At 39.0% G+C, this 14317-nt stretch overlaps 1 protein-coding gene across 8 annotated transcripts in view; it reads right to left on the bottom strand.

Annotated features, from left to right (window-relative positions):
• Positions 1-1540: 1540 nt before the first annotated feature.
• The window catches only part of ARHGAP25 (Rho GTPase activating protein 25), a 441995-nt gene continuing 429218 nt past the window's right edge, over positions 1541-14317 (bottom strand). For all 8 annotated transcript variants that reach the window (XM_078666646.1, XM_078666649.1, XM_078666644.1 and 5 more), the window contains 4 exons: positions 12869-12990; positions 7863-8065; positions 4299-4867; positions 1541-2742 (listed from right to left, as the gene is read on the bottom strand). In XM_078666646.1, the coding sequence (XP_078522772.1) occupies positions 2529-2742; positions 4299-4867; positions 7863-8065; positions 12869-12990 (1108 nt within the window). In that variant the 3' untranslated portion in view covers positions 1541-2528. The remainder of the gene's footprint in view (positions 2743-4298; positions 4868-7862; positions 8066-12868; positions 12991-14317) is intronic.

Below are 14317 nucleotides of genomic sequence, written 5' to 3'. Positions count from 1 at the left end.
GATATTCCTTAAGCAAAGTCCATCCAGTCCATTTGGATGTGCAGCATATCATCTCTTGGTGATTACATCCTTCAGTGTTCAAAGCAGAGGATGGGTTTCATTGGTCCAGGCCTTCAGACCTGCAAGCCTTGTCTGCCAAAACTCAATGGAGACCTGCAACCTTTAAAATATTTCCACTGAAATATTTCCAGGAATCTTGGTATTGGAGTTCCTCAGCCCTTTCTTGTACTCCCTCAAAAAAAAAACTACAAAGGCCTCTAACGCTCACACCACTTTCACAGGGAGGTTGCAAAACCCCTACTGGGTGTCAACTGTGCCATGCCTCAACACACAAGCTGGAAACCATCTGTCTGTAGCGGTTTCAAGCTCACCTTCTCTTTCACCATGTGACATACGCTCTTCACAGGAGTCCGTGTAAGAAGATAAGATATTGTGTGACACACTGTGGTACCTTATGTATTGGCAGGTCCTCCAATGCATTTTCACCTTTGTGAAATATCACTGATCTAGGTGAATGTGTGTGCTTTATAAATGCATGTAAGCATAATACTAGGCCAGCTAGGCAATGGGAGTGAGATGTACAATATGCGGGTTTGTTGGTAGGGCAGGAGAGGCGCTAGCAGGAGCTATTGAAAAGAAATAGGAGGTGGATGGAATAATGATGAGGCCTGTGTGTAGAGATTTAGGGAGTCTGGAAATATACCCAAAAAGTATAGGTTACATTGAATGGGGCAGAAGGACCAAATGAATTGTAAGTGTGGTTATCCGGTGAGGCAGGAAGTGGACCATGAGCCTCAGTATATGAGGGTTCAGCAGAGCCTCCAATACTTCAGTCACTGCCTGGCAATCTTACATTTACAGAGCAGGGAAACCAATTGGATTTGTTTTTAATGTTTTGTCCGATGATGAAAAGGTTTCAAATAAATTAGATGTAACCCATCAAGTACTATGGCTACAGTAATTTGGGTGTCTTTGTGACAGAGTGCAAATGCTTCTAAATATTTCCGTCACATAACAGGGAACAAATGTGAGATTCATAAGGTCAAAGAGCTCATCAAACCTGAAAGTGTTAGAAGAGGCAGAGGCATTTACATGTGATTTCTCCAAAAAGAATGGAAGAAGTACAAATATACTGCGGTACAAGCTACCATACATCACATTCCCAAATACATCTGTTAATTTGTTGAGATATGCATAAATCCCTGGTATTCGTTTTTTGGCTTCCCATTGGTTTTTCAGGAAACAGTGGCTACACCAGGTGGGAGAGGCAAAAAAGTGAGACTGCCTAATTTTATAACTTCTCTAAAAAAAAAAGGCTTGGTATTTTTGTAAAGTGTCGATTTTGTTCATGTTCGAATTGCTTCTATTTCATTTGAACCTCTGCATTTTATGGTCAGACCATAAAAAGCAGCTGTCCCCAGACAATTAGGTGAACATTGCTGGAGTGGGACTTTGGCTCCGCCCACATGTTGGGAGCCAAGAGTACTTGCTTTGATTAGGCAGAAGTTGTGTGCTTCCACAAAACAGTGCTTGCCCTCCACACAGTTGTGATCATTTTATTTATAAAGCTGCCTGAGCTTGAATTTTCAGGGGCACACACACATGCAGTTGTAATTTTATTAATGTATCCTAGATAACTATATAATGTATGTTGTTTGTCTATGGCACATCACAGATGGGAGAAAGGCAGTCATTATCCTACATGGATACTTTGCTCTGGATTGCCAGTTCAACTGTCGCCTGACCTTTTAACATATACTAATATTATTCTCCAGTTCTTTGCTTCCACACTAATATGTATTAATTTGATATGCTATATACATGTAATGCTTCACATTACCATAAAACATTAATTTAAAGTAAGGCCTATCCCTCACACAAAAACTGAATGAGGCACAGCAAACAATTTTACATAAAACGTCTTACAGTTCTATACTCACATTCATGGAGGTTCCGAGTGAGGTTTTCTATAGCCATATTAAAGCCAGTATTGCATACATTATTGCCAAGCATCCATAAGTCAAAAGAGAATTCTTTCAGAACATTGACAATTTGGTCGAGGGGATGCTTATTTAAAAATAATAGAGGCTAGCCTTTATGTACACCTCTGAGACCTGGTATTATTAACAAATCATCGAACTAGCACCTGAAAAAATCTACAGTCAGTGTGTCTGGACCTATTATAACCTCCCAACAATGTGAGGCTGTGCCTCTAAGTTAATCTCACTTCTAACCATGAAAAACGTCTTCATGTCTGTAAAGTCAAAAGATCGTCGATTACTTGTGCTTCCATCTTCTCTACTGGTACCAGAAGAGAGTTCTCAGTGGTATAGTTACAGCTTTTCATCATCTCCTTGGAAGATGACTCTCGCGGACAAGTACGTTGTGGTGGCGGACAAGTAAGTCTTAAGATCTTACATGGTTGAAATCTCTTTCAATCACATTTTGTGACTTATCCTTAGACACTCCATTTGGCTCTGAATGCTGAATCCAGGGTTTCCAATATTCTCCCATCTCATCCTCTTGCTCTATTTTGGTTTCGTTATGGGAAGGTCACCCATTGACTTTATAAACCCCTGGATTTCTTGCTCGAGGCTCTTGTTTCTCTTCTCAGCATCTTCTCGTGAGCGCTCTACATTTCGGAGACGGATTTCCAATGCCGAGCACTTGTTCTTCTCCATCTCAATCGCTTCACTCAACTTGACTACTTTGCCCCAGACTTCATAATTCTCCTTTTCCAAGCTGCAATAGGGAAATTAACAAAAAAATAAACAAGGTTATATAATAACAAGAAAGCTCAGTGGTAAATATTGAATGTTGTAATGCATAATCATCTGAGTTTTAATCTATTTGACCTTTCTACATTAGCCGGTGGCGTCCACGATAGTGGGGCTGTTTTCTCACTTATGACTTTATTTTATGAACAACATCAAACTAGACCCATTCATGATACACAGTCTGTGCAAAAGCAATTGGGTCTATGTTACACATGGTGATGCTATAATACACAGGAGAGATGGCTGATGTCATGAATTCTAGAAATGGCTTTGGGAAACACAGACATGCCGTGACAATTAGGCCTATGGACAATTTTTCATCACAGATATGAAATTCAGGGGCATTATATTTCACACTATTTTCATCTTCAGGATACTGTTGCAAGCAGAAATGTCTCGCACGAGTTGAAAATGTCTTGTGAGAGGAATTCTGTTCTCTAACCAGTATGCTTAAGTCAAATGTCTTCTGAGCCTGAGGTATGCCCTCACATTCATTCAATTTTCATGCAAGATGTTATTCAATTTCATGTAAATTTGAGTAATTTTCACAAAATGTACTACTGTGGGCCCCCATAAGACTCCAATGCTTCACACATACTCACTGGCATTGGGCTGAATGGAGGGTTCCCACCCTCCCCCTCCCCCCACCTCCCTGTACCACTGGGACTGCAGGAGCCTGTATTTCGCCCCTGTGTTAAAACCCTTTTCAATTCAGCGCATTATTAAATTAAATGAATGTATTACCTCACACTCTCAGTGTTGAGAATTAGAGTGACCAAACAATGGCTGCTTTTATTAATTGTCAATGTATTCATTTAAAATGGACTCTGATTTACCTCATAGAAGGGCCAAGATGGAGATGAGCTAAGATGTAAAAGGAAATGATCATTTAAGACCACTCTTTAGGCCACATCTAAGCACTTCCAACTAGTGAAATCATGGCCCAGGAAAGGTAGATGTGCCCACTATTACACAATAAATCTATGTGAAGAAGCCATGAGGATAGGTATATGTGGGATCTGCAGTCAACATTTTAGCAACTACACAACATCGACTCCATTAATAATTTGTTAAAATTACAATACAATATTATTTTGTTATTTTGATTGGCATACAACCTTTACCTGGAAAGCTGTGCTCAACAAATGTTACCTTGTGCTTAGATAATTGTAGTATTTTCTACGTAGAAGTAAAAGCAATAGTTTAATTTAAGACTGATGAAGGCGTGGGCCTAGTGTTCGTGGCAGTTTGCAGTATTTCAATAGAAGTTCTTAAAATTGATTGGCTTGTCTGAGCGCAGTGCGGCTTGAAGATCTGCTCTTGGACCCCTGATTTGAGATGTATCTAAGATGAATGAAGAATACTCTAGCAAACAAGCAAAAATACATCACTTGTAGGATCAGAGGTGGGTGTCTAAAGATGCTTATTTATTTAATAAATCACTACTCTGTCTGTAGAAGTAAAATAATAATTTATCTGTTCAACCAGGTTACTTCCTCTGCTGCAAAGTTTGTTACATACCTCTCAATGCGCTCTTCATAAAACCGCTTCTGTGTCACAACTTCATTTTTTAGGTCCATGACGAGGCTCTGAAGAGAATGTAGACTCTCTGGTGGTGTTCCTTGTGCTCCACTTCTAGGTCCGGCACTCTGGATTTGTTGTGGTTGGATCTGGCTGGAGTTTTTGGAAGTGTCTTTCACCTCCATCTCAGTGGTGTTGCTGTGACTTTTGTTTAGTGGGCTGGTGCAAGTTCTATTTGTATTCTCAGTTATGGCAGCAGGGACATTGTCATAGGTGGACTTTCGGTGAAGGTCAAGAATGGAGGAAAACTCTTCTGACAGAGTCCTTTTGTGCCCGCTGGTTTTGGGAGAAAATCGAGAATTTCCTTGACTGTTTAAACTGGATGTCCAGAAGTCACCACCAAAAATCTCGCCCTGCATCCCATGGGGTGGGAGAGTGAAGGAGCATTTCCTGGTGGGCAGAGTCTGTGTTCTCTTCCGTGGGCTGGGTTGCCAAGGTTCAAGGTCACAGTTTTCTGGGCTGGATCCAGATTGGTAGTTAGATTCTATGGGGCTGTTCGGATCATCTTTCTGAAAAGGCCATTTCAAAAGAGTTAGCATTGGGTTACGAGCTGCATGAACATTTGTGGGAACACTGGGCCTCTTAAAAATGTAGACTCACAAGTAAATGTATGTATTTAAATCAATGTCTGATGCATGTACTGACTTTCAAAACAAGCATATACATAGAACTTTCAATCCCTAAAAGTACTTTTTTAAGTAGACGTGCTCTTGGTGGCATTGAGCTATATAATGTGCGGCAAATAGGGTTGGGAAAAACATTTTGCGTCAGTTTGTGGTAAGCGGGTGTAAAAACTCTTTCACAGATCTATTTCTTCTTACTTACTGCGATCTAAAAAAAACTTTTATTTTAAAGTGCATTTGACTTTATGAATAGGGCATGAAGAGATATGTAGAAATGTAGTTATTAATAATACACCATGTGTGAATTTCAGTCCCATAGTAATCAGTAAACAACTTGGGATATCTAGCCTTTGTAACTATGTTGAATCAAATATTTTGTGTAGTGCATATAAATAATATGAATGAAAAGAGAAAAACAATGCCAAATACAACTAAAAACATCACCAGAAATGTATAGCAGGAAGGAGAAATTATTATGAAAAATTAAATTCCCCAACACTGCTGGACATAAATAGAATATTGCAAGTCACTGCTTGAACAGCCATTGAAGAGAAATGGAGAGGGCAGGGTTAGAGCTAATCAGTTCCTGAAGAACGTCTCCTGCTTCTCCCAAAATACACATACTAAGGCCTCCATGGCCGCCTCCCTTGTCCTGAGAAGGTTTCAAAATGCATAATAAACTTTAAGGGTACAGGGTGCAAATACTGTTTAACACACGGTTGTACTTTGTGAGTTGGCAGAGCTGACTGTCTCTCTCTGAACTGTTTGTGGTTTGCATAAATCCGACACCAATGTATTCTCTGATAACCTTGTACAGTCTCTTATTTCATAAACAGGATAGGGAGGTTGGTGGGGAGTTTGATGTGCAGAGCAATGAGACTTTCAACTAGAAAAGAGTTTAGAACAGGGATACTCATGGTAGGACCTGGCAATGCTTGCACCCACTGACCTTTACGTGCTGCCCTTGGTGAACAGATATAGTGAGGTGTGATTACTTTTCTGAGCACTAACATTCAGAAAGATATTAAACAGACAGCAAGCTTGTATTTACATATTAACTGAAGTAAAAGAAAAAACGGACAACTAGTGTCCTATAACACTTAATTTTAGGAACACCTTCATGTTTAACATCCTGCAACAAACATATATAATATGATAACTCCTTTCTAAATTTATTTTAAAAAGTGTGTTTCTTTAATGTGCATTTGCCTGTCCCCTCAGTAAATCAGACTATATCACTGCATTGAGAGGCATTTATTAAAAGTGATAGTTTTCAAACATGAATTTAGAGACATTCACCCCACCCCCAGGCCTAATGGCAATGCCATTCATGAACCAATAAGCAAAAATGTTGCCATGTTCCCCCTCTATGTAGACTAGGTTGTTGTTATATGTGGAACATCATTATTGTCTTTCAAATCAAACAAAAGAGAGTGTTTTTTTCCAGCACATATCTGAAAATCATGTATTTTAAGGCATTATCATATGTGATACTGAAGAAAGAGGAGGTAAAGAGAATTAAAATATTTATCTAGGATCGCAGAATTTGTTCAAACAGGGAAGGCGAGATTGATCCCACGTAAAATGGTTTCACATTGTGCATTTCAGCCACCAGATGAGCATCTCTTTCCGTCTCTCATTAAAAGTTAATGCTTTGACACATAAAGGTGTGGCTCATTTTAGGTGGAATGATTCAAGAAAAGCTAGTGCTGAGCCAGAGCCATGCTTCTGGATCGCACTTGACTCCTGCCTTCAGAGGTTCGCCCACCTCTATCACATAACTGCAATTAAGGGGACAATGGCTTAGGAAGGACATGGTTTAACCAACATCATACAATTTGGTGATGCACCTACATGCCAGTACAGAACTCTTTGTTTCAATGTCCATAACTTTCTCACTACAGCACTTTTAGTAAGAGGACCCGTTACGACTGGTTCTTCTCTTACGCATTGGTAAAATCAAATAATTGTTGCGTTACAGCTTTGTTTTCCTGTTACATACTTACTAACAGTGTTTATTTTAAGTTCTTCCTATTGGTGTAAAAAGAAGAGTAGAGAAATGTGTTAAAAATGAGATTGCCCACAAGGCCGGGACACATTAAAATCATGCTTTGTGGTTGCATAGTTTCTATCTTGCTGATTACACAAGAAATGTTGTGTGAGTGGTAGAGAGGGGGAAACTTAGGGACTACTATCACCAAAGAAATGCCACAGTGTTGTGGAAACCTGCTCAGACTTTAAACAGAGATTACTACCAGTATATTTTGGCACAGTGGTAAAGCCAGGATTAAACATCTCCTTGTGTAATGGCTAAACCTTTGCCACTGTACCATATCGAGAGATAGAGGTTGTGTGTTTATGTCTCACCTCAGTAAAATGTTGACCTTGTTGGGAGGTCTTTGTTAAGCACTAGCTGCCTTAATCAAACCGGTTTCTAAGCACTCCTAATGTTTAAAGATAAGATACTAAAGGCATAAGGAGACTGTGAGGCCCAAGATTTTATTTAATTCCCAGTCAATAATCAAGAAACTTCCTTTGTACACATGACTCACCAATGTTAGTGATAGCAAGTAGAGAAAGTTTCCTCCAGGGTGAAGTTGAGGGAATAGCAACTCAGATACAGAATAACATGGTGTTGTCAAGTCTTTGTTATTCTAAAGACTAGCGACTTATTTTAGAGGGTAGTATGGAATAAAACCCACAAATAACTCCTCAAATCACAGTCCACACCATGTACATGCCTCGCTCCCCTACTCCCACCTTACATCCTACCAGTCAAACCACAAACCAGACTTTTTGGCCCATTGGAAAAGGTTTGCGAGTACCTGTGGGTTAGAAGAAGGGGAAGGAGCAGCCACGCAACCTATGATCGGAGCCTTACCTTTCTGCTACTGCTGAAAATGTCTTCCCTAGATGGCAGCACATCTTCAGCTGCATCCCATCCCACAGAACTGCGCGGCACTGGAGCCATTTTAGAGTCACTCTTTGAGACAGCAGGGGACAGTGGTACATCTTGTGATCTAGGAAAGAGCTGTTCATTGCTACTTATCATCACTGTCAGCAGCTTCTGGATCTGAGGGGCACCTGTCGCAGGAAAGACATTCATTAGGGTTACAGCTTCAGTTATAATTGTGCGATTCCATTTTTGGTCAAAAGGTCATTACAGAGAGTTTGCAAATTTAGCTTTAACTTTATTTCCTACAAATATTGTATCCAGGTTCTCAATATTCTTTCCAACCTATTCAACCCATAATAATAACCCATGTCTTGTAATCTCTCTCACTCCCAGGGCAGTGATTCTCAAGCAAAAATATATTTTGGGGTCTGGGGTATTGACTGTAGCCTAGCATCATGGCCATTTGTAAACCACCTGTTACAACCCACGGTCCTCTTTTATCCACTTGTGGGGGTGCTTTAAGCAGAACTTACAATGTGCTAAAGTTGCAACTGTCCGGATCTTTCAGAGCTATCCTCTGGTCCCTTGTCCATTACATCGACCCAAATTATTTAGCAGTTGTAATCAAATTATGCAGCACAGAACGATTAAGTATGATGTATATTATGCGTTAAAAGCAAAGTGTGCAGCTCGTTCTTCTGCATTGTTTTCAAGCTATTCTAACATTTTATATCATAGGTGTTAACACAGAAACAATCCCAAAGTCTTATAAAATGTAGATGTTATGTAAGAAAGCCTCATTATTCACTACCATTAATATGTTTACCTTACATTGAAACCAAGAGCCACAATGTTTAGGTCTTGCCTTCTGAGACAGCTTAAGCTGACTCATCAGGCTATTGTGTTTCTAAAAACAAATCACACAAAACATACGAAATATAGAGAGGCTTTTGATCAGCAGGTTTCATCCATTGATCTTGCCAACAGAGAGGGCAATGGTTCAGCCTGCTATACCCATTGGCTCCCTGTGCTTGGAGTGACAGCACAAAGCCTGTGCACATTGTTCACAACTACCTAAAAATAGTTCCTATCTCTTATGTAACAAAGCTGGTTCAAAGAGTATATTTTGTTTTCATTTTTTATATTAATTTTAAATGCCAGTTATGTATTTTTTGCCCACTTAGATTGTGATTTATATTCTGTCTTCTCTTGTGTTTTAGTGAGAGTGCAATATGGTTGCTGCCTGCGATTCGAGTTCTTGTTTTGGTGATGAGCTAATATTGTCTCCCTCTCAAATAACAGTAATAAAATACATGGCACAACACCTTCTTGTTCGATATTTCAGATCTTAAAACTGTTAGAAAGTACTGCTTCATAAGGACATTGTAATGTTGTTAATATGAATCAACCTTAGAAGGTCGGTCCATTGATTACCCTTAAATTGAGCAATAATAATATATATTACTTACAGAGCTTACAAATTGACAAACATGGTAGTGAATGCTACAAAAAAAAAGTTGATAATATTTTCATGACAAAGACTTTTCCATTCTTGCCTTTCGGAGTTACATTTAACATGTGGGATATTTTTTATATTCTGTTAATAGATAATATAAAGCACGTCCCTCACTCCAATGGGACTTAATTTAGAATATTAGCGCCAACAGGGTAGAGGTTCTCATCCCTTACTAAATGCGGTAGTCAGTAGACAACCAAAGGAAATCAGTTTCGGAAAAGTGCTGTGAGTAGCATTACATTTCACATACAGTAGTCTTTGCATCTTTCAATCACCTTAAATAGACCAGTTTTTGTCGAAAATCTGCAGATCTAGACGAAAGGATTATTTGCAAGTTCTTAACTATGTATAACTTACTACACCTTCGGAATTCCAAATTCCAAGGCATCTATATACAACGGAGTGGTGTGTATTGTATGAGATGTTAAAGGATGCATCAGGATGTTGTAAAATGGTTTTGTGTTCTACAACCCCAGAATGGCTAAAATGGGCTTTCTTATTCATGATATATTTATAATTGACGTGGAAGAGTTTTTGATTTTGAACTCCTAGAAATTTGGTTTACTAATGTGGTTCTATTATGATTATTATTATGCAGAGCGATGTTATGTCCTGGAAGTAATGTTTTAATTCCTTACAGGTAAATTCCATTACTCTGAGTCCAATATCCTTATTCTGATAATTACTTCCCATAGGCAAGCTTTCAAGCTGACCCCCCATTGAAATAAAGTTGTAACAAGCCCCTTCTTTCTTATAGATGGATTATAAACATGAAATCTCCCTTTCCTCATCCTGTAGTGGTATGTAGTGATATGAAGCTCTCCCCAAAAACCCTCTCCAATCCCTAATCAGCCTGAAACCTTTCAGCATTGAGGGAGGGGTGCAATCACAGACAAGGAAAACTGGCCTAAGAGTACTGGGACTACTTGTAAGTAATTGAAACATTATCTCTTCGCACCCTCGTTGCACTGCTCATGACATTATGAGTCATACCCAAGCTTGGATGGCTGGACGAACATCATTCAGGGCAAAAATAGGTTGCAAACAGGAAAACCTCTATTGCATAATACTATAATCAAATACTACACAAATTACTTCATAGGAGAGACTACTTGAGCTCCAAAAACCTCCTCAGATTGTCCCACATCTGCAAGTTTCTAGTGTTTAACAAAAGTTGAAAGAGTTGACCAAATTACTATCCCTCAAGTCTGTAAAAAGGATGCCCCTTGAGAATCTCACAAGAAGCCAGCATATCTCTTTTGGATCGTCCCCACACACCCTAAGGACATGGGATATCTTTAATAGACGTTATCCACCTATCAGAACCAAAGTTAATAAAAAGGCAGTTCAAGTTATGAAAAGAAGAACTTCTTTAAGTTAAACAGAGCTCTTTTACCATCTAAACTGTGTAGTGCAACTTGCTCCTGTGAAGATGGGGAAGGACAAAACAGAGGCAATATAATCTCTTGACTCGTATGAAAAGAACATGAAATTTTAGGCACCAAAGAAGGGCATTCCTTTTCTGAAGAACAGCTACTAATGGAGTCGGAAATCTTGGAAAAAACTCTTGCAGATAATATTTGTCCGAACGGAACTGTGAATTGAAAATGTTGATCATTTACTGCAAACCTTCAGAACCTCTCATGACTGTGAAAATAGGACAATTTAAATATGAATCTTGGAGATCCAAGGTAATTAGAGAGTCTCCCGAAGAGACCCTGGGAATAAATTTGTAAAGACAATCCTTCTTGAAATTAATGGTCTTGATCCAGTTGTTACCTGCCTTCACGTCAGGCAGCATGGGTCTGAATATTCCTGAGATCTTCTCCACTGGGATGAGGAGTAAACACTTTGGCTTTGCTCTAGCATGGGAACTGGCTTCATGGCTAGCTTCCTCAACAAAGATGAAATTCTTCCCCATAAACACTCATAAAGCCTTTGCCTTGCTCTCGTTCTTGCTCTTGGGAAGAGGAATAGGGATCAACCCTGAACTTGGAGGGATATAGGCAAACTCTGTGACATATTATCTCTGAATGGTATTCAGCACCAATTGATCTCTAACATGAACGTGCTGATTTCTGCTGCCAACAGGATGCCCTTCACTTTTACCTTTAATAGTAAGGATTTCTTCTTGTGATTTGAAGACCAGTTATTGATTCTGACATCACACTTTTCCTGGGTAGCTTCTTCTAGATCACCCTTAAGAATTAGTAGAACATATAATGTTCCCTGTGTACAGTGAAGCATTCTTTCTGTTTTTAAACTCTTTGATTACCATTTGTTCTATCTGGTCTCCAAAAAGCTTCTCCCTTGGCAAAGGAACTTGAAGAAATGCAGACTTTTCAGAAGTATCTGTTTTCCATTCTCTTAACCACATATGATGCTTGGCTAGAATGTAAGTACCAGAGGCTAAGGTAGATGCTCTGGTGGAATAATAATAATAAGGTGTCAGAAATCTTTTTTTACTTGTTGATCCGTGTCTACTAACAACACGGAGCAGTCGTCGCCGACCTATATTGCACTGGCACAATACTCATCTTCCTTCACTGGAGAATGCTTATGTTCTTGCTTTTTAAAGCAAATGATGTATTTTCTTGTCCACAGAATCTTCAAAACTAAATGAAGTGCCACCAATTATTGTGGCTAAAATGCAGTCAATCAGGCCTGAATGAAGAAGTACTTCTTCAGTATTATCCAAGATATGCTATCTTTGTAAGAAACTAAGAATATTCAAATGAAGAGACAAGATCCAAGGCGTATCACATTGGAGAAACATACAACGCAAATCATTCAAATGAGGTATTACAGTAAATCCTAATTGTCTCTCACATGATCCAGGAACATGGCGACCTCCTTTCCCCTGATGTGTTTGCCTGAAGTGGAGGTACTTGGCACTAAATCTGAGGATGACCTTGTATTTTTTCTGAGATATGTACTTATGTTTATAATTCATGTTACTTGTAACTAATACCATGCCCTTTCCCTTGACCTAATAAAAATCATTTAAAACTAAAAGTTATTTCTGTGCAGAAGCAAAACTGTGCGTGGACACATATGATTAATATCTATGATCTGTAAATATGATAATCTACTAGAAACAAGTTTGGAGAAGCATAGGTACTTTGATAAGTGTCTCACTGTCTCTTTGCAGAAAGGTAGTTCACTCTTGAAGAACTGAGGAGCAAGCTGTGATTCAGAAATAAGCCGGAACAAACCAAGGACATCCTTTTTAGTAGATCGCCTACGATACAATTCCACCTCACCTTAACGCCCTTACCTTGATACTCAATGCTCCTATAATGAAGGTGACTTCCAAACCGCCATTTGAAGTAGACTTCAAGGGATTCTTTGCTGCCTTCGCCAAATTCAGTCTGTCTGTCTACTTGCCAGCAACAACCTAATTGCCACACTGTCTCCTCCTGCTCAGAATTACCAGTATCTCAATTGCAGGTGAATATGGTATCAACCTATTTACCCTGCATTATAGTGACTGGGTCCTCTTGTTTCGGTCGGATGAGGTTCACTCCAATAATGGTAGCCAGATTATCGACACTCATCTTGTTGACTGCAGAGTTCATCTGTATTTCATGAAGGAACCTAGCATCAAGGAAAGGAGAAATTAAAGCAAGTAAGCATATGTGGACGAGCAAGTCAGATGGCTAGCCTGACCAATCCCAGACCATTCCCACTGCTGCCACTTTTGGCATGCAGCAAAATCTTCAAAGTTACACGGAATTAAATCAAATAAAAGGAGGAAAGCCTAAAAATATAACTGGTATTATGATACATATTTCTGTTATAAACACGTCCTTACGCAAATGAACACAATGTCAACAACACTACGTATTTAAGAACAATTCCCAAAAACCAAATAACTAGCATTATTGCAGACCATGTTAAAACATTGAGAGGATCGTCATCATACTAAACTTCTGTTTTGTTGAAATTGTCTTCTAAAAGCAATCTTCTTTTGTAGGACTTCCTTATATATCATGGAAGGGCATGAATTACAATATGCAACTCTTAAAGCACTCCACACAATGCTCTTCCAGTATTTAGACTGATACTTGGCTGAGTTTGAATTTTATATATTCCCTACATGCAGCAAAGACTGATAATTTCACAATTTGCCGTTAGTTGCTCCCACTTCTCAAAATATTGTATATATCTGGAGATTCAGGCTTAGTATCGATTTAGCTCCTATTCTTTGATTTTGCTTAATTTAATTAATCATATGAAGATTTGTTTAGTCTACTCTAAATATAAAAACACTTACTGTAGTTGAAAGGCTGATATGCATTAATTACAGAAACTAACATATCTAGATTAGTTAGATAACAAAGACCCCTGTGAGTACCGCCATGACCACCACTGCTTTTTAGCAACAACCAGGATTTAATTTAAGGCTGATTGTCTCTTTCGGAATTGGACATCTATGGCCCAGCAGTTTTGTCAACAGTGATCTTTCTAAAGTCTCAATGCCCCACTTTGAGAATGATCACCGTTCAGGCGCCTCATACATGAAGCTCACCATGAAGTCACTGAGACAATCAAAAGAGGGTCCACTCTTGCCCTTCATATATTCAGTTTAAGACAGAAAAGCACTTTCAGTGAATGGTGTATAGTATATTTTTGGAGCGGTTCAAGAGTCTGACCTCCATTTGCCCAAATCATGATTTTTTGGGACAAATTAGCATTGATTTATATTATGTTCTGTAAGCAGAAAAAGCAGCCAGCAAAAATTGGTGGGTCATTATTATCTGATCCAGGAATTTTGTAGCACAATAAAGTGACAATGTGTTCTTGGAAAGACTCATTAGAAATATTCTCAACTTACATTGTGCCCATTACCAATCGATCATTTTCAGCTATAATTTCGGCTTTATGTTGCTGCTAACAGGCACGTCACCACTCCCTCTCCAAT

This window comes from Lissotriton helveticus, chromosome 11 (assembly GCF_964261635.1).
Source record: "Lissotriton helveticus chromosome 11, aLisHel1.1, whole genome shotgun sequence".
Lineage (NCBI taxonomy): Eukaryota > Metazoa > Chordata > Amphibia > Caudata > Salamandridae > Lissotriton > Lissotriton helveticus.
Note: the sequence above shows the minus strand (reverse complement) of the source record. Positions and strands in the feature narration are given on the sequence as shown.